The sequence below is a fragment of the Enoplosus armatus genome, chromosome 15 (assembly GCF_043641665.1).
Source record: "Enoplosus armatus isolate fEnoArm2 chromosome 15, fEnoArm2.hap1, whole genome shotgun sequence".
NCBI classification, from domain to species: domain Eukaryota; kingdom Metazoa; phylum Chordata; class Actinopteri; order Centrarchiformes; family Enoplosidae; genus Enoplosus; species Enoplosus armatus.
In genome coordinates this window covers 8,905,469-8,925,894 of record NC_092194.1, presented here as the reverse complement: position 1 = coordinate 8,925,894, position 20,426 = coordinate 8,905,469, and the positions used below count along the sequence as shown (strand labels likewise).

Below are 20,426 nucleotides of genomic sequence, written 5' to 3'. Positions count from 1 at the left end.
AACACTGTAGAAAAAGAAGAGGGGATTTTGTACTAAGAAGACTCAAATTTTGGAAGACGCCCACTCGATTTTTCTAACTCAGACTGCTGAAGCCTCATTAGCTTCACTTTCACAAACGCAGTACTGCACAGAAATAGGACGGTAGAGTTGGTCCCCATCTCTTCCACTGGAATCACATTAGAAAGGGAGCTCATGGCCAGTGGAGTTCATGGCCAGTGGAGGAACAATTCCAGCTACCAATGCCTATCGATGTACATGTGGTCTTGTGAGTATCATGTTAAGACAGACTGAAAAAAAATGTGAGCCTAATACAGCTTTGCAGTAGTGCAGCCATTCTGCACGACATCAGACTCCAGTCATTCCTTGGATCCATAATCGTCCACGTCTTCACCCTGGCGTCTCTCAGGTTATCCTCATCCATCAATCTGTCTGATCTAGGCTCGTCTCTGTCAGGGCGACTGCCTTGTGTTATCACGCCTAAGTGGAAAGACAGCAGCTCTCTGTTAATCACAACACAACAGCAGGCAGCCACCTCCTGCCAGGCCACTGACAGATATCCATTTACTCTTAAAGCCACCTCAGATGGCCCCAGCTGTTAAATTACATTTCCTGTTTCTGTCTGGTTAAAACATAAACAGGATGGGTTTTTTTTTAGGGATATCTCTGTCTTTCTTTGTTGATGCTGATATTAATGGTGTGTCTATATCACATTATTTGCCACGCCAAGAGACCACTCTGTGAGACAAAGTGTAATTCAACAAAATATCTTTAATAGATATAAACATTTTTTACACATCACAGCTCAATGGAAACAGAATCACATGCTGTCACACATGTTAAGAATGAAGGTGCAGGGGCGATCTGCTGTGCTATGGGGCCCGGGACTCATTCGTCTGACTCCGCCTCATGGTCTTTGTCCTGTCATATCCCTTGTTTATCTTTCATATCGGTCCTTTCACTCTCCACTACATCCTAGCCGATAAAGCAGAAATACATCAAAAATAATCTTAAAAAATAAGAATGAAGGTGCAAATTCTGATGAATATCAAATTCTCCGTATATACAGTTGCACAGTATCTGAGTACAAAAGGAAACAAGTATGAGGATAAATAAGGACTTTGCTTGGTCGTCTACAGACCAAATTCAGGTTTGGGTTTACGAGCAGAATTACACACTACAGAAAACTCTGTAGCTGGAATTTCAGGATTTACACAATATCTTACTATGTAATCATATATTGAACAGTACCGATTAAATCTATTGAGAGAATTAGGGATCAGATTGAGGCCTTTTAGCATGCTATGGATGGAGGAGGGGGGTCAGATTCATGTAGCATTTTACATGTTGTCAACACTAGGTGGCACTGTCAATCAATCCACTGCAGCAGGCAAGGCTGGAGATAAACTGTAAGGACTTAAAAAAATGTTTTAATAAGAATTAGTATTTTTGGATCAAAAGTTAGTTTTCTCCTATTGAAAACTTAATTTGGATTTAAATGATATATATATATTCTCTCATACAGGAGACTGACCATAATGAATACATGCAGATCTCTAACTGCACATGGCTGTTTCTTTTCTCCTGGCCATCGTCTTTGTCATAAATACTCTTTAGGCATCATATCGTGGGCAGAGGTGAGAAAATAAACGTTAACATCACATATTTACAATAATCTGAGTAGGTGACACTGAACTGTCAATCTCTTATTGTTCTGTGTTTTTACAATATATATTCTTTTTATCAGCTTGTGACCAGTAGTCATATATATATGTCTATATATATATAGATATATATATAGACATATATATATATATATATAACTTTTACTTGCTTTTAACCCTCTAGAAATTAAACATCTCATACACTTGTACAATCTTTCATAGGCAGTACAGATTTGACCTTACAGTGTTTAGTTATGTGCTATGCAAAGGGTCTGTCTGTCTGTCTGTCTGTCTGTGTCTACCTACACACACTGCTACTGAAAAAGCATACTGTCTTATGGGGGACGACATCTCCCATCATCTCATATAGCTTCTTTTCTTTTGGTTAGTAGTAAAAAATAATCGGTGGTGTTATCACTGATTGGGAACTTTGAAGAATGTGTAAACAGAAATTAATTTACAACGCGCTGCCACGTAATTCTTAGAAAGTGTCAACCTCTATCAGAGGAATATGGGACTGTTTTCACCAACTCTTGCGTGGGGTAATTTTAAAATTGTGTTGGAGCTTTTTTTAATTGGAAATCTGTTCACTTGTAATTAGGTTAGCTGGGGAGCTAAATGGGGACAGTAACTTTAAATCCCTTTAGGTTAGTTTCAACATCTCGCTGTCTCTGACATGCAGGGATACCAACAATCCATTAATCGGGATCATATTTGTGAAGGAAGGAAGTGCATGCTGATCAAAACGGACACACAGTCGCACCACTGCTCTTTTTCTTCTATTCTCCTGTTCTTTCCCAGAATAATGTAGTCTTTCATGGTGATTATACTACGGATCCACAAGGCTGAGGAAGGATGACATGTGAGTCCATGTTGGCACTGGTTTGTGAAAGCCCAAGAGAAAACAGTTCGTGTTCGTGTGAGTTTTTGTTAAGTAATTCTGTTGCAAGTGCAGTACTGAACAACCAAGTTTCAGATGAGTTTGAGTAGTGGTCAAACTCCTAATGTAGAGCAGTCGGCGGCTGTGTGCATCAGTTCATGTCGATGGTATTAAAGACCCACTCTGTGAACTTCTTGAGCTTGGCCGAGGCGCTGTAGGACTCCTCCAGGAGACGCTGGTTGTCCTCTCGCAGGCCCTGGATCTGAACCTGCAGTGACGCCTTGGCATCCTTCTCCTGGTGGTGACAAAGACATGCCTGAGCAATCTGATCTTAGATCTTGACATTCAAATGATTAACTAATTGGATATATTACATATTGTCAGTCTAAATCTGTGTGTTATTTATGTTACATGTAATTCAATTTTCCATTCAATGCTCATAGCTTCTCCAGTGGGTGTAGTGACTTTATATGCCACCTCAGTCAAAGGAGGAGCTCTCACTCTTACTGAACAGTATCTCACCTTCTTCAAGTCCTCCTGTAGCACCTTCACCATTGACTCCAGCTGGCTGACCTTCCCCATCAGGCAGGCTGGACTCTCTCTGTAAAAAAGGACAACCAGGACATTAGCTGGAACAAACACTGAAACTTTAGAGTGAAGTTGTTTCAAGTCCTGTGCAACGGAGGTTTACAAATACTTTTCATTTCAGCCGAACACTATAGTTTCTGATTTTACTGTTTAGCATGCAGTCAACCAGAGTGGAGGACTAATTAGTGATATCAGCTGCAGTAGTGTTTGAAGGTCTTCCATGGCACAGTGCTTGTGGATTAAAGCAAACACTGGTCCCAGGCCAGGACCTGAGGCCTCTTACCCAGGCGAGGGCTGTCTCAGCGGGGCAGCCTGAGGCTCAGCCTGCTGGGGGATGGTGGCTGCTGCACTCTCAGCCATGGAGCTCTCCTCTTGGGCCGCTAGGAAGACCAGCCTCTGCTCTGAATAAAAAACAGTTCAAAGATATTATTATTAGATCTAGAGGTAGAATAAACACAGACTAACAGTGCCCTCTTCTGGTGAGAATAAAGACTGCAGACGGGTCTTTCTGCCACACCCTCCACTGAAAAGTAATAGCAGTAATTAACCTTCACTTCCAATGATTTCGAGGAGGAAATGAAAACGTGTGCCTACCCTCAAAGGCCTTGGCGGCATCTACCAGGTGGGCCCAGTCCAGCGGGCCATCTGCCCCAGTGTCAGGCAGGGGCATGAGGGCAGCGTCCTGCAGCTGCTGCCTCTTCCTCTCCTGATCCAGCTCTGAGCTCTCTGGGGCTGACAGGTCTCCTGGGAAGGACAAACAGCAAAGTAAAGCACCCTGTACAGCATTTGTATCTGGTCTCCCATGACAGAAAAATAAAGACATTTCTTCAACCAACAGCAACATTTATTTTGAGATTGTATGTAATATTTCAAGCCTTTGGAAATGTCTGTTTACTGATTACAAACCTCATTGTCTGAAGAATGTTTTTCTAAATCACATTATCCTACTTCAATACTTTAGTTATAACTACCAACAAAAGGTCCACAGGACAATTTGTATCCCACCTCCACCTCCTCTATGATCAGCTATAAATACTGAAGATTCACCCAAGGATTTGTGTGACGCTCGCCGGCTCGCTCCATGGCGAGTGGTGGGTGAGCGTGGCATGGTGGAGCAGCTGAACAGAAGGTCAGTAGGCGTGTCACGCTGTCCACTGGAGGACGGCTCCCTCTGCCCGCTGTAAATACTCTCATCTGACAGGGTTCTCTGGAGGGAGCGGCGAGTGGGCGGCGGACCCGGAAACAATGGCTTCGGACAGGGATGGAAACAGATGAGTGACAGGACTCAGGTAAGACAAAGTGAGAAACATTGAAATTGGTATTTAATTGGAAGAATCATTTTCAAATAAACACAAAGTAAACAAGAATGATTCCCAACCTTTTTTGTCAGACACTCAGCCCTGGTTGAGCTTTATCAACCCTACCCGTCACGTTCCAAATATGTTCTTATTAATGGATTATAAACTGGATGTTATTTAACACTATGAACTATACGAAAGTGTATCATCTTACTGTATTTTTTTCATGAAATTAAATTGTCAATGTATAGTGTGCTCTGCTCAAGTTAACATCTGTGCTACGACCACTTGGAGTGGCAGAAGCTTTCAACCATTTATACATTACTTTCAGCTAACTCCATCAACTTTTTAATTATTACTTTTAACTAACTATTTCAACTGCGAATTTATTTAAACTGTTTTACGTTACTTTTAGCTTACTAATTTAACTATTTATCTGTAGCGTATAGCAATTTCAATATTCACTATTTTGCTTTGCTTTGTGTTAGTGTGCTACAACTGACTCAAGTTGATGGGCAGCTTATTGTAAATATGGTAAAGATCAGCATCGCACCAATTTGAGCAGAAGTACCCCCTGGGGTGAAAGTACCCCTGTTTGGGAATCACTGCACTACATCACTAAATGGGTTTGGTAAATGGACTTCACTTATATAGCGCTTTTCAACCTTAACGGTTCTCAAACCCCCATCCCACTCTATCCTGCTCTACCTTCCGTGCAACAGTGCTAACCACTGCACTGCCGCGCCGCCCACACTACAACACTGTGTGTTACTAGCATTAGTATATTCAAATAGGCCACTGCCTTTCTCAGTACCTTCTCTTCACTCGTAGTGGGTGGAGGGCTGTCAAGTGTAATGAGCTTCTTCAAGTCTTCTTCCAGGCTGGACTTGGCAGTGTGCCGCTGGGGCGACTGGCAGCCCCGGAGATTGGCCCTGAGCTGCGGCTGACCACCCAGCAGACCATCACTCTGGTGCCGTCTGGGGATAAAAGCAAGATTCAGCTCTTCACCTCTTAAATCCAAATAACACACATTATATAGAAAAAGAAGCAAAGGTAATATTGGTGAAGAATGTAACAAAGCATTAAAGGTCATCAGTTCAAACTCTGAGACTGGATGTGAATCTGTGAATGATAAGGAGCTGCAACTATTCCCTCAAAATGTTAACATGCCTTTGACAAGACACTTCACCACTTAATGGCTTCACCAGGGAAAACTGTGGTTTGTTGAGCAGCTGTACAGTGTGAAAACAGCAGTTGTCATCAACCACAAATTACACAATCACCCTTTGGGCCAAACAAAGACATATGCTGCCTTGAATGAATGAAAAGGGAAATTATGACTTAGTCACCCTTCTCTGGGAACCAAAAGATTTGAAAAAAAAATGGCTTCAAACCCAGCTACACCACATGGTGGCAGTGTTGGCCAAATAAAAAACACATTAATATTAGGTGAGCAGTCTATAAAACAAAATATTCCCTCCTTTCCCCAGTCTCTCAAACATCAACTCCACCTCCAGCAGGACGCATTTCTACACTGAATGCATTTCTCACAACATGCAGCACTGCAGGAGGCGCAGTTTTAAACATTCACAGATGTTTAGTAAAAAACGATCCCTATCTTACTTGCGAGTGCTACCAAAGTCCACAGAGTTGACGGTTCCCCCAGGTTTCCTCCAACCAATCAGGTACTTCGAGGTCGCTCCTTGACGAGGGTAGAAACTCTTGGTCCCCGGGGACTGGCAGCTGGGGGATGTGGGTGAGGTGGAAGCGGCGGATGCCTCGTCTTGCGGCGACACAGGGCTGCAGCCCTGACCCATCGGACTCCCTGAGTGGCCAGAACTGAGAGTGCTGCAGAAAGGGGGAGGGAGGTGAGACATATGTATGGGTAAAGAAAGGCTTCATAGACTTTAATATTCACGTTAATTAGAAAATATACAAACACCAAGAGCAGATTAAGTGGCTGTAAAAGTGGCGGTACAGTACTATTCATTTGTAGGGCTTTTGTTGTTTAATTTTATTTTGGCCCTGGTTCAATTAGCATGATTGATGAAGCATCAACAACTTTAATTTGACTGAAAATGAAAATTTCCCCAGATGGCCACTTCTCTTCTGGCTCAAACTTTAGAAAATATTTTAGCAGTTGCATTAAGACTGTTTGCATATATAAACAGAACATAAACAGATTATCTTAAAAAAACATTAATTAACCTGTTCCATCACTACATCTCTTACTATCTCTGCAGATGAATTTATAGATAAAAAATAGGACACAGTGTCCTTGCACTTAGTTTTCAGCACCGTCGAATAACATTTCTCCGTAGTTCGGCATGAAAGCTTGAATTTTCAAACCGCAAGTTTTGTGTCTGTGTGTAAGCACGCATGTGTGTGCACATACTATAAAACAAAGCTGCCAATGTACAGGTCTGGTGGAGCTGAGTTATTTCTGGCTGAGTGAAGAAGAGAGGGAGGAAAGCTTTAGTTGATTCAAAGGAAGTGGGATTTAGAAGGGGAGGGGGGGCAGTGCTGAGCTCACAGTCTGCATTACTAGCAACTTCAAGCACTTCCTTTCTATCATGGATACCGGGAGACGGAGATACATACAAATGCAAAACCACACACACACACACACACACACACACACACACACACACACACACACACAGTTATTTCAGTCTTCCTCTCTCCCTTTGTTAATGCCAAACCGCAGAGCTTTGGACTTTTCCAACTGGGATGGTACGAGATATATCTGGACTACAATGAGTCACTGTCTGTTTAATGAAACATTGATGCAAGAGCACAAATTCCTCAGCTGACTCTAACAGAACAGCAGCATACCTGGAGTGGGAGGCGGCATCACTCAGACTGTAGGAGCCACTATCAGGAACAATGGGAAAGGCTGATGGACTCTTCGCTGGGTTCTCACTGCCTCCAACGGCGACAAGAGAGTCTGGTGTCGGAGGCGGAGTGTCTGTGGCCCTCTGGCTGCCTGCTGGCTCGTCCTGCCATGGGATTTTGTCTTTGGCCCCGAAGGCACCAGTGGAAGAAGCTGTGCTGCTCTGTGTTGCAGTGAAGGAGGTGGCGTCGATGCCGCTGTCAGTGGAGGTGCCCTGAAGATAGCCATTGAGCTCAAGATCACTCCGCACTCCTGAGCGTGAGCCCACTTCATACCACTTCTCATCACTGTGGGCGGAGCTGGAGGCGTTGCTCGAGAGTGTGTTGCTGCTCGACTGGCTGGATGAATACGGAGCATCCGGCTGTTCAGAGATGAGAAATCTAATTAGCATTTTCAAATCACCAAGTTTTTACACTACATATTTCACTTGAATGACTTCAAGTAACCCATAATGATATTGTAAGCCCCCTTATCAACTCGTAACCTGCCATCAAATAGGAGCGAGGAAAGTACATACAGCATGGTGCTTGTTGATTCTGGCTCACCTTAGTGATTTTGTGAGGAGACATGTGGCTGCTCTGCTCTGGCGGCTGGAGTCGAGGAATCACTGCCTTGGAAACCACAGTGTCTGTAGGCAGCAAAGACATATGGGTAATGAAGTCTGTAGACAAGTAATAGCACCGTAAAAGAGAGACTAGAGCTCCTCTTACCTGCATTGGTTTTGTCCCCCAGTCTGCTTGCCGCTTCCCCCTCCCCAGTTCGGGACCATCCAACACCAGTGCCAGAGCCCGCTTTGACCCCGTTGACCCCCTCACCTGGCACATGTCGCACAGATGACACAGGGGACTGGCAGTTGTTGTTATTAAACCTAGAGGGGAGATAGATGAGGACGGTCACCTATGTTGCCAGATAGTGCAGCAGGTCAATTTAGCATATGTAGCCATAGAGAGGGGTTGAAGAAGTTACCCATCAGGCATAGACTTCTGCCTCCAGTGGTTGGAGCTCATGGTGTCTGTGTAGGAGAGGTTGGAAGGGGAGTTTGTGTTGTGCATCGTGCGACCCATCACAATGGAGCAGGCAAGAGCGTAGTTGTCGTTCCCTGGGGAATATCTGTGGCGACACGTAAGTGTGTTATTAAAGGTGAACTGACAGCTTTGAGTTCAGTGTGTCTGCAAGTTTCATAACAGCATCATATCTATTTTCTGACCTTTTGGGGTTGAGGGGGCGCCCGTCGCTGGACACACTTCGGGGAATAGCAGCAGAGTTGCGGTCACTGAAGTCTGGAGGCGGGGCCTTGATCAGCGTCCCCCCTGTGCCAGCAGCGCGTGTTTGAGGGCTGGACGAGGTGCGTGGCCACTTCGTGTTGTTGTTGTTGGTGGGGCGAAAGGGGAACTTTAACTCGTAGGGCATGCCCTCCTTGTGGTTCTTGTAATCCACTAGCGGCATGTGGTAGATTTCCGAGCAGCCTCTGTTGGCACATGAAGCGTTCACAGTCAGAACAGTTTAGAGACAGCCTCAAGAAGCCACAGACAACTGCACTGAGCAGAGTTTCTACATTCCATTCTACCTGCGTGGTGTGGAGTCCTCATGTGGGGGAATGATGACCACCTTGACAGTAACAGAGGTTCTGAGCAGGTCGATCATCTGCTCGTGAGACAGCGAGGCCACCGACACCTTGCAAATCTCCACCAATCGGCTGCCCTGCCTGAGCCCAGCCTGCCAAGCATAACCATAGGGCTCCACCTCAGCAACAATACCTTCAAAGTTGACATGGAAGCCCAGCTGGCCCAGGGCGTTACGGCGCAGTGTCATCTCTGTGGTCTGACTGCCCTTGGTCAACAGCTACAGAACAGATGGAGTGAGGGAGTAGAGGTGCAAAAGGATGAATCAGAGAAAGAGTAGAAGAAATGCATAATGAAAAAACTATTTTTTTTAAAAACCCTTACAGTAAACTAAGATATCACCTTCCATGCAACCACATATTTTAAGATGCATCTAACACTAGCTGTAATCTCACTCAGGCTGAAGCACATATTTCAATCATATACTATGAATACTAAGCACTTATTAAATAATTTAAATTATTCAGTACACTCTCATGATAACTGACTGCCATTAGACAGCCTGTCTAGCTCTTTCTCTACCTGTGGGAAGTTAACTGAGAAGTAAACAGTAGTTAGTACAGCCCGGAAGCAAATCATCGAAGGAACAGAGGTCCAGTTGGCTACATTTCTGATGCAAGTCATGATGCCCACAACAAAGACCATAAAAAAAGGGAAAAAAACACATTGCTGCTTTACGAAGAAGGGCACGTGTCAGTACTGGTAGCAGGCAACAGTAAACCTTTACTTTGTTTACCACCAACTACAACTGCAGTGTCAGAAGAATGATCCAAATGCACCACCGAAAAGCACTGCCTTACCTACACCACATTGAAAACCTCAGCAATGATATCATATCACCAAATTACTATGTATTATGCTTAGCATGACTTATAATCATAGAGTCAACACAACAGCTGTGGCTTTTTGGTGACTGTATGATTTGAGGCTACGCCCTATGTTGCTATATTAACATCAACAATACTTAGTTCTTATTTTTTCGTACTACCGTTGTCAAGGAAGTGGGAATTATTATGTCCTCACGCATCATGGGACTGGAAGTCACTGATAAAATTTCACTCATCTAATTTTGCATACATACCTGTTCACTTGCTACAGGGACATTTCAAAAGGTCCTGACCTTTGCACTCACTGACACTGGTTGTATGTTTATTCTACTGCTTTAGTCATTGTTAACTGTACTGGATCAGCTTTCCTGATAACTAGCTAAAATGTAAATATAATGATAACAGTAGTACGCACTCAGATAGTCAGAGGTGCAAGGACTGTGGTGTTCATTACAAGCTGTTGTCAGAGTGTTTGACTCAGTGTAACCTCTGATAGCGACAGCAGATTGTGTGTGCCAATGAGATGTACTGCACTGACCTCCAGTCTTTTGACAACCTCTCCAAAGTCTTCTGTGTTGTTATTGATGGATCGCAGTGATACACTCTCACCACGTTCATAGAAGATCTTCATGGAGGCAGGGCTCCCCGTTGACCAACCAATCACATCACGTGTGGCGCAGTTAAACACGACCGCTTTGGCCTCCTGATCCAACAGGATGATGAAGTCATTTGAAATGGCCAATAGGCATTCGCGTTCAGCACCGGCTACCTGATCTTCAGCGTGAACCTGCCAGGTCACGGCCCCCAGGCTCCGAAGCTCCGCCCCACTGTATGGACGCACCTTCTCCCGTCGTTTGTGTGCCAGAGAGATGAAGGGGAACTTCCCAGTGGGTTCTACCGGAGTACTGGTGACATGACGCTCTGCCAAGTCCCGCAGATACTCCTGCCGTGTGCGCGTTGCCATAGCACCGAACTTATCTGACTTGTGCGCTGCGTTCTCAGCGTTGATGACTTTTCCCAACAGGAAGTCCCTGAAGACTGTGGACTTGGGGAAGGTCACGCCCTTGGGGATTGGTGGGCCAAAGGAGGGGACGTCCTGGGAACGGGTGACAGCCACGCTGCAGAGAGAAAAAAAGAGGGGAAGGGTTTGAGGTCACTGCTATAGTATGCAAATAAACAAACATTACAAGCCATACCTGTAAATCACTTTTTATAGGCCTGTGCAGCAATGCACTTCAAAGTATGGTTTGGTTTGATACAAAAACAATATATAGAAACATAGTTGCAAAAATATACAGGAAAACAAAAAAGACAGATTCAATACATCAAAGTAAAATAACAAAATATAAATAGCATGAAACACAACGAGATGTTGTGCATAATATTGAAGCATGACACAGGATGAAAACACTACAAGCTAACATAACTTATTTCCATGTCCCATAACCAGGGAAAAATGTTAAAAGTTGCAAGGACAAACAGCACATGGGCTTGTAAAAAAGCATAGTGGGGACATCTTTACATAGTTTCCCCTAAGGTATTGTTGCCTTTGACCTGTTTCACTTGTGAGTATAAAGAAGGGCGTTAGAATTCCTCCGGGCAAGGCTCTCCTCTTGTTACCCTCTACTGCTCCTATTCCATTTGCACACAATGGGTGAGTTGCATTAGTATAAATTAATGAACAGGTGCAGGTAATGCTGTCTCATACCTGTTGTTCATGAGAAAACAAGCTCACTGCAAAGTGTGCTTTCAAATTTAACAGATTAACAGATTAATTTACCATTTGGGAAGCATGTTTATACTCACTCTGGCAGCGTAATTTCTACTGTAAAGTATGACTGTTATATGGAGGCTATAAGGGCATGTATACATACAGTCAGTAGCATATACAGTAAAAGGCCATGAGAACTAGAAAACTCAGATTTGAATAAGCTGATGTGACAGGCCTGACAAGTCTCCATCCAGTCCATTAAACAGATCACACAGTCATTGCCTGTAGCAGAAATGTTGCAAACCATGCCTGACTACACTCCAGCGTATAAATACTATACATCCAATGACACTTGACAAGCCAGCTCCCAGTGCTGACACCCTGCCACTCTCTGCTACATCATGGTATGGAGAAACAGTGCTGCGGCTAGAGCTAGCAAGCACAAACGGCCTACGTTCCCTAAACAAAGGTCTAGTTATGCAATCTGCCTTGCTGGCCCCGTGTGACTTTGAGGCAGCGGTTGAAAGCAGCAGATTAGCACCCCGCTGGCCCCGGGCCACTTACTCCTCTAATGCTCTGGTCTGGCTCAATATGACCTGAGCATTATCCAAATCTCAGCAGCAGGCAACAACAGGCTATTAATAACTGGATGACTCAACAAATCATAACATACTCTTTATTAATAGAGATTAGAGGAATAGAAGACACTCCATTATTGACATGTTCTTACGCAAGATATAAAAGACACAGTCATGTGAAATTATGACAAAAATCAAAACAAACAGTAATCTCTTTGTGGGAAATCAAGTTTCAAGCTAGTATGTGTGCGTGTAGGAACTTGTGTGAGTGTGACGTGTGTGTGTGTTTATGTTTGCAAATGTGTGACTAGCGATCAGCTGAAATCTAGAGAGCTTGGTATCCAACTAGTGGCAAAGTCAAATTACTGCATCAACTACACTGCATGGTTATAACAAAACCAACACACCACAACACCAACACAAACACCTTCAACCTACCTCCTGGTTTCACTGAGAAGCAACCATGATCTTCAGAGAATTACTGAATAATATCCTGAATCTTTGTTGCATACAGTGCATCCTGGGTCAATGGTAACTCGATTCTGCAGCTACAATCCGACACTTTAGAAATACCACTCAGTACAGTGTAGCAAATCCTTGTAGACTGCGTTCTCTTGTCTGGACCCAGAATGTTTCCCAAACCATCAGGAAAAAGCATCCATGGAAAGACTTTCAGGAGTGAAGTCTTAACATATGGTGCCGATCCACAGAGTGAGTAGAAGCCAAAGGCTGGGAGTGTGCGAGTGTCTCTGGGTGGGGTAGCTAGATTGTCCTCAAGGATTCTGTCTCCCGCGCCTCTCCATTTCACCCATAAGGCAAACCAGGAGAACCAGCAATTCACCCTTTCTCTTTCCCAGAGTATAAACTAAAAAAAGGCCCCCCTTGGCAAAAACCAAGCTGAATGAAGGTGTCCACTAGTCGATGGGATGGAGTGTCTGGTCAAAAAAAAAGGAATTTCCAGAGAGACGAAAAGAAGGGCTCGAAATAAATTAGCCCAAATTTGAGGCTGGTGTGAGCTGAGAGACAGAAGGCTGGCCTGACCCGTCCACTCCTGAGATGGACTCTGTGAGCTCTGAGGGGACTCTGCTCTCAACAATCCTCCCCGCTCACATGCATGTACGGGTGAAGAGAGCACTTCATGTGCATGGCGCTAACTCCTTCAGACCATTCCAGCTCACGCTGCCCGAAGGCAAAGTGGCAGGCAGGGAGAGGAGGAGCAGAAAGGGGGAGGCTTGTATTATATGAGTGTGTGCGAGGAGAGAGCTTTTGAGTGAATTAGTGCGCACAGGGGAAAAAGTGAGTGCATGTGTGTGTAACTTTGTGCAAGTGAGCATGAGAAAGAGGTAAAAAGGAGAAACGAGAGTACGAGAGTGAGAGGGAGCAACTATGTGTGTATAATATCTGTGTATGCAGAGCGAAGCAAGAATGTGTGTGTGCAGTGGGGTAGCGATGCATAAGTGTGAACGCCACAGAGATGCAGTCTGATCATCACGAGGCCAAGAATCAGCCAGCGGAGGAGAAGACGAGGAGAACTCCCATCAGTTCGACAGCCACTGCGGGGCTGATCTATTCTATTTGACTGTAATCAAACAAATTCATACTTACGCAGACATAGAGAAGACACGAACACACACAATCCAGACGGACGGGACGGTCACGCAACAGGCTTTTATGTTTGACCCATGCCTTCCAGTCAATGCTTTTGTCTTAATGCTACTGTAGCTACCTGCATAAAAACAACAGTGCTGGTAGCACTGAAAGTGGTGTGGGGCTTTTAAGGGTCCAGGTCTGCACTGAGATGGGAAGTTAAAACCAGATTTTATTCAACATTACTACTGGGCTTGGTCAGTCTGGCCTACTTAAAATTGTAATGAGTCCCCTTAGTCTCTAGATACGGACAAATATATTCATAGCTGGTGGGATAACCTTAACCTCAGTGTCAGTCGCAGTTCTGGACACCTTTCCATGGATTTTGGTAAGTTGTCAAATTTTTCAAAACCTATACTTATCCAGGAAGAGGTTTTGTTAAGCACACTTGCCACATACACCGGCACTGCTTTTTCTTTCTTTCTTCCTTCCTTTCTTTTACAATCACAAACCACACTGCATGTATACATGTGCAGAAGAAGAAAAAAAGACCTTCCATTGTGGTCCCAACACATTTGCTGTACACCTTCAATCTCAATGGGTTGTTCATTACGTCAAGTTTAAATACAGACCCACCTGTAGCATGTGTTGTCAGAGCAGGGACTGTGCACCCGTACGATGATGAAGACATGTTGAAAGTGAGAGCGAATGGCCTTGGGTGTGAAGGGGTGAGCACCGGGCTCCTGGAACACGATGGTCACTATGTCGTTCCCTATGTGGCGCTTCCTCAGCAACTAGTCATTGGAAAACAACAAAGTCTCAATTATAGAAGAATGGGACTTGAATCTGAAAGCAAAGTCATACCAAGCATTGGGTACATTCCATTAAGTGACAAACATAGAACTTGGAAACAATAAAAGTTTCTTCAGAATGAAAATTGAATGGGAGTCAAATCTGATACCTGATACAAGTCATAACATGTATTCCTTCCTTTAAGGTTTTCTTTAGTGCACCTATTTTCAAACAAAGGAGTTTTCTATTTCCTGATACACAACTAATGGTATACCACAAAATGCTGGGCTCTCCATCTTTACCTGTTGTTTGTTGTTGGGTGTGTAAGGCAGCAGAGTCGACACATGGAACATAATCTCATAGTCCTTGTAAGTCGTGTATAGGGAGTGAGTGCCCGTGGAATCCGCTGCAGGAAAAACAGCAATACAGTGTTGAAACCCATTGTACAATTACTGCCATCCATCTCTCTCACATGTGTATTCTGTGTGCTCAGTGTTTTCTGTGCAGGACAGGATGTACTTTCAACATAGCCCAAACAACTAGACAATAGTGGACTGTGGATCAATGTCAGCCTGGACTGTCAAAACCAATGTGTCATCCTGTAAATGGATCCCTTTGCATTTTTCTGACATTACAGTTCCCAGAACTAAATGTTTAAATAATGTCTAAATGTTTAAATAATTAGACTTTAATTCAATGTTCCTTTGTTGACAACAAGAAACCAGAAAATCAAAACTATTTCATTCAATCAACAAATCTTTGTTTGTTTTAGTCAAGTCAGATGCAATTACAGTACATCTATGCACTCCTTAGTACCACTGAGGGATTACTGTAGTGGACACGCTAGAGAGAAAATGATACTTAGAGAAGAGAGATGAAAAGATAAGACAAGAAAAGTGAAAGTGTCACAAGGACAAAGCTGGTGGGAGAAAATTAGTTCCAGTGAAAGGAAATATTTGACCAAAAGCAAGATAAAAGAGCAAAGTACAAGTGCAATATGAAGGAGGGGAAACCCAAAATGCGGGTCCTGCATTTAAAGGTCAAGCCCTTTCTTTGATTGCTAAAACTAAAGCGAAACTAACTTATATCCACACTGATAGTAATAAAAAGTTGAGGCCATGAAAGCAGCAAAAGATACATTACATCTACAGTATCATATGTGACCAGACATCAAGTAAATTACAATAACTGGTTGCTTTAAAGGTACATCACACCTCACAACCTTGAACTCTAATGAATAAGAATACAATAGATAGTGTAACAGTGTGTGTGTGTGATCTAGAGGTGTGTTTGGGAGTGGTTACTTTTAGTGTCCAGCTGGGCTCTGTACTTGGTAAAGCCCTTGAGGCGAACCTTCTCCCCCAACAGTTGGAGGAACTCTTCCAGGGCGGGACCAGCCGTCTCATTGTTGTACATCTCCTCCTCAGTGCTCTGGCCCGCTCGGCAGTACATCACCCCCACCTTCACCTGAAAGCTCAGCTGGGGAACAGCAAAGAAAAACAAGAAACATTTCTTTAACAGTTCATGTCAGGACAGAGAGCAACCTAGGAACTGACAAAACGCAAATTCCCTTTCTGAACAAATTCAGGCAAGCAATTGTACAGAGCCACAAAAAGGTATGATTCTGTAGAATAACACTTTATCATGCTTTATCCTCCTACCCCTTGTTCATCCAGTTTCATCAGCTGCTCAGTGACTTTGGGTGTGTTGAGCGCCAGTCTGAGGCAGGACAGATCCAGCTCAGGGAGAAGGTACTCCAGTACCTCTTTGATGGGCAGCCCTCGAGTGGTGCCGTGCTTAGAGGTGGAAGGCACTGCATCCTCCAGGATGGAACCTCGAAGAGTTGTCAGCTGAATGGATGGAGATCACAGAGAGGAGTGTGAGAAGAGAAATCTGTGGTGTGCTTTGAACTTTCTCTTGGAGATAGAGCATACTGATAGCAAAACATGCCAGACCAGACACCAGGAAAAAGTCATTGTGGTTTTTAAAGTTATACCATCCTCTTATTGTGACGTTAAATAAAACGACAAGACAATTCTAAATCAAGGCCATGGGTAAATAGAAAGGGGAACTGAGGAAGAAGAGGTGGGAAGGCTTGTCCAAGCATTCTGTGTACACAAAGTCAGCTTTGTTCCGGGCTCTGGGAGTGAACTTAATCGCTCGACTATCACAAGCAGCTGGAACAGACTGAGGCTTTCTCTCCTACAAGCTTGGGTCTGTGCAGGGCCTGTGTTTACAATGGATCTGTGTTCCCCATGTTTGGAAGGTAGGATAGGGGGCGGGGGTCCTGTGGTACTTCAGTCTAAAGTGTGGGGGGTTTAATCACATGCACCTGTTTGCTTCAATCCACAACAAATAGCCTCAGGCAGGTGCCTTTACCCTCTGTCTGGGAATGTATGTCCATATAATAAATCTCATAACCCAAAATTTAAAACCCAAAATCCCAAACCAAACACAGAAGACTGGAAGCCAACATTGCAGCAATCTATTTTTACTGAAACACAGAAGTTAAGCTCTCCACACAGTGGTTTGAGGTTGTTGGGCACTGACAGGCCTTGGAGGCTGGAGGATGAGTGCACTTCCTGAAGTTTCTTCACACATTGCTGATATTGGGAGACAGCTGAATGGCCCAAGGGCTGGTTGCATAATAAGAAACAAGGACTGAGGCTGGTTTTACCTCGAGCTGGTCTTCCTTGTATGTAGCAGGCATAGTAGTAACTGAACTACAAAACACCTTTTTAACAGATAAATAGGATATAAGATCCAAGCAAGCATGTCTAACTGTCTATTAACACAAAAATGTAATGTCTTTTCTCACAGTCAACAAAAAAAAATAATGGACGGCATCATTAAATGCTGTGGGCCACAGCAGGAAGGACTGATGCGATGTGATGTGGTGCTGAGGTTGAGGTTGGGGTGTAGGAAGAATTGGACACTATGGCTGACCTCGCTGGTTCTGAAGATGAGGCGGTAGTTATACTGCTGGCCGTGCTCCTTGTCCTCCTCCAGCTTCTCCCGGCGCAAGCTCACTGCCACTGGACCCAGCGCCTCGTCTATCCCAAAGTAGTTCCAGTGCTCTGAGGTGGAGGAAGTGGCAGAGAATCAATATTAAAAAACATCTGTTGGGGAACATCAAACTGCTTTAAACATCACACTCATGTGCTAATGGGTATAAGTAATGAAAGCAGTTAAATGAATTTTACCCCTAAGGTAGAAGAACTTCCTGTAGTAGTAGGCTCCCAGGTCCACGTGCTCCACAATGTATTGTTTGCCCTTTTCGCTGAGTGTGCTGGGGCCTTCCTTTGGTCCCTCTAGCACTGCTACTCCAGCATTTGTGCAGTGCGTGCTCACAGATGTTTCATACATGTTTCCTTCCCCACTAAGTGTTCCTGAGCCACTGTTACCTGCTCCACCACCCACAAGCCCATGGTACCCTGCACCACCTGCTCCCACTCTGCGCCTCCCATTGCCATCAGCGCCTATCTCATTGCGGAAGCAGGGGCAACTTAGCAGCATTTCATTGCTCTGTTCATCCCCTGCGTCCAGACCAGGACTGTCCCTGGAACTGAGCTCTTCCTGGCTGCCACTTGGGGAGCTGTAAGGCAGGCTGTGTGTGGAGGAGAGGGTGGAGGTAGCCGAAGCTACAGCAGCAGCAGATGCCCCCGTGGTGGTGTTTTTCCTCTTGCCTGCAATCTGCCGCAACTGAGTAATTTCGTTGAGGTCAAACAGCATGCTTTGAACATCATAGTGAGCAAAGTCTTTCTGACACACCCAGGGCTTGAGAGGGGGGACCATGTCCTCTGTCCGGCTGTCCTCTACGTCAGACCCCGCCCTGGGGGAGTCCGACTCACCCCGTACGTTCCGAAGTATACGGAATATCGACTCACTCCCTGTCTCAGATTTAGTTCGTCTCTTCGGGGGCTTATCTCTGTCCTTGGCTTTAGGAGGCTGGCTATCTATGGCCTCTTGAAGATCAATGTTGGCCTGCTTCGGCCCAACATTCAGCATGTCCTCCAGTTTCTCTGGAGCAGGGCTACGCTGGTCAAATTTGTCCCCTTGATAGCCCTTAAGCATTTCAAAGAAGCTCTGTCCAGATGCTCCGTGCTGATCTATTGAGGAGGTGCTACCATATTCACGATGAAGTGGGGACCATTTGGCTCCCAATGTTGGACCCCAATCCTCTCCACTGTCTCCACTGCCTTCCATCTCACTGATAGTCATGTCACTGTTGCTGCGCTGACGGATGCGTCTCTGTCGCGGGTTTCTATGTGCAGGACCTCGGTAGTCTCCTGGGGCTAGGTAACGGGTGTCAGGACTGTAGTTGTTAGCCTGGGCCTGGGTTCGATTCTTCAAAGTATTGTGAATGTTTCGCAGCATTGACGAGTCCTGAGGGCTCATTATAGAGCCTAACTTAATGTGACTTTTTCCAGCAGAGGGCACACCAGAGTTCTCAGGCTCTGTAGTTGAGTGCCACACAACCCCTGTAATGTCTTTCCTTGGGGGCCAGTCAGCCACCCGAGCCCGTACACCCATTTTAGGCACTCCTGTGCTCACAGTGGCATGGACATTGTCTGTGCGGGTTGTCAAAGCCCCTCCATTGACCGTACGGAGGTGGCGGGTGTAAAACTCATCAGTGGCGGGGATGGAACCCCCAACAGTGCGCTCCATGGGTGGGCGCTTCAGGCTGGTCATGACACCAGTGCCAGAGGCTAAAGGCACTTAGCAGGGAGACATGGCTGCCTCTGGGATGGGACGCTGCTCCCTGACTTCATGAGCAGGTTGATTGTCTGGATCAACAAGTGAAGAGGCAGAAAAAGGAAAGGGCCAAGCCCACCTCTTCAGCACTCAAGCTTGCATACTGCTTCCTCAACTGTGTCGACACTGCCACTTGGCATTTTTCTTACTCCAAACATACAATCCTGAAAAGAAAAGAAAAATCAGTTAGAACATATAGTAAGGGTCTGGAGAGCTGATAATCACAAACACATCTGTTTCCTGACTCACACTACTTTCCCTTACATATATAAGACTGGAAATAAGAGAAACATAGGTCTTAAATTAATAAGTTGTTGAAATATGATCCTTAGTATTGGAAAACCAGATGACTTTACACTTGATTGGCTTTGATTAGTGCCCTGTTACACTATCCTTGACATGAGAGAAAGCACAATGGTAATTACAATCTCTCTTAAGCTAACCAAGCAAATATCTCCACTATACTACTCTGAAAATTCTTCATATTTAATACTCATCGACACCATATCTGAGCTAAAATCCAAACTGGTTATTAACAGTGTGTTCTTAGGGCATCTAGTAAAATAACTCTTGTATCTGTCATACAACAACATATGAATATACACATGAATTCACAAACCTGCCTGCAGAACAGAATGCAGATGGGGTTTTTTTTTCCTTTGACGGTTTTTTATGAGCCAGTGAAAAGTCACTGGCTTGTTCAATTTCAGATAAGGGGGCCTACTTTTCAAACCAATTTCAGAATAAGCATCGAGGGGGAAACATGAAAGCTCAGCCAAATTCAAAATGAGTTCAACAATGTGTGTCATTTTATTTCTTGAAAGTGTGAGAAAAACGATGCCTTTGCCATAAGCAGTTAATTAATCCAAAGTGAACGGTAAAGATGACTTAGTTTGCAATTTAATAAACCTGTTCACTTATGTCATAACCAAGATTGCATATAGCTAAGTGAGACTGTCACTGACTCTTGGCTTGTGACTCGTCTGACTTCTCCTGCCGTGCCCCCTTCAGTAGCCAACATTAGTGAATTGTAATGCGGAGTTGCAGTTTTCTCGATCAAATATCCCAAGCTGCACATCAAAAAGCAAAGGAGGCCTTTGAAAGTCATCTGAGAAGTGGGTGATGATCCTCTGCCTGACAAATCGGGCCAATTTGGCAGTGAGACACTGGGGGAGATTAAGGCTCCACTCTCAGTCAGCCCTGCCTGGCTGTGGCTGTGATCACATTAGCCGCT

At 44.6% G+C, this 20,426-nt stretch overlaps 1 protein-coding gene across 1 annotated transcript; it reads right to left on the bottom strand.

Annotated features, from left to right (window-relative positions):
* Positions 1 to 748: 748 nt before the first annotated feature.
* LOC139297425 (signal-induced proliferation-associated 1-like protein 1) lies at positions 749 to 19,210 on the bottom strand. The gene is made up of 21 exons (XM_070920084.1): positions 17,641 to 19,210; positions 17,384 to 17,514; positions 16,099 to 16,287; positions 15,742 to 15,916; positions 14,740 to 14,843; positions 14,282 to 14,439; positions 10,308 to 10,887; positions 8,888 to 9,162; positions 8,528 to 8,788; positions 8,287 to 8,430; positions 8,031 to 8,188; positions 7,866 to 7,948; positions 7,263 to 7,681; positions 6,051 to 6,275; positions 5,242 to 5,404; positions 4,177 to 4,378; positions 3,724 to 3,873; positions 3,413 to 3,530; positions 3,064 to 3,142; positions 2,724 to 2,836; positions 749 to 972 (listed from the first exon to the last, which is right to left on the bottom strand). The coding sequence occupies exons 1-21, from the start codon at positions 19,127 to 19,129 to the stop codon at positions 966 to 968; spliced, it is 5,223 nt and encodes a 1,740-aa protein (XP_070776185.1). The 5' UTR covers positions 19,130 to 19,210; the 3' UTR covers positions 749 to 965.
* Between the last annotated feature and the right edge of the window lie 1,216 nt (positions 19,211 to 20,426).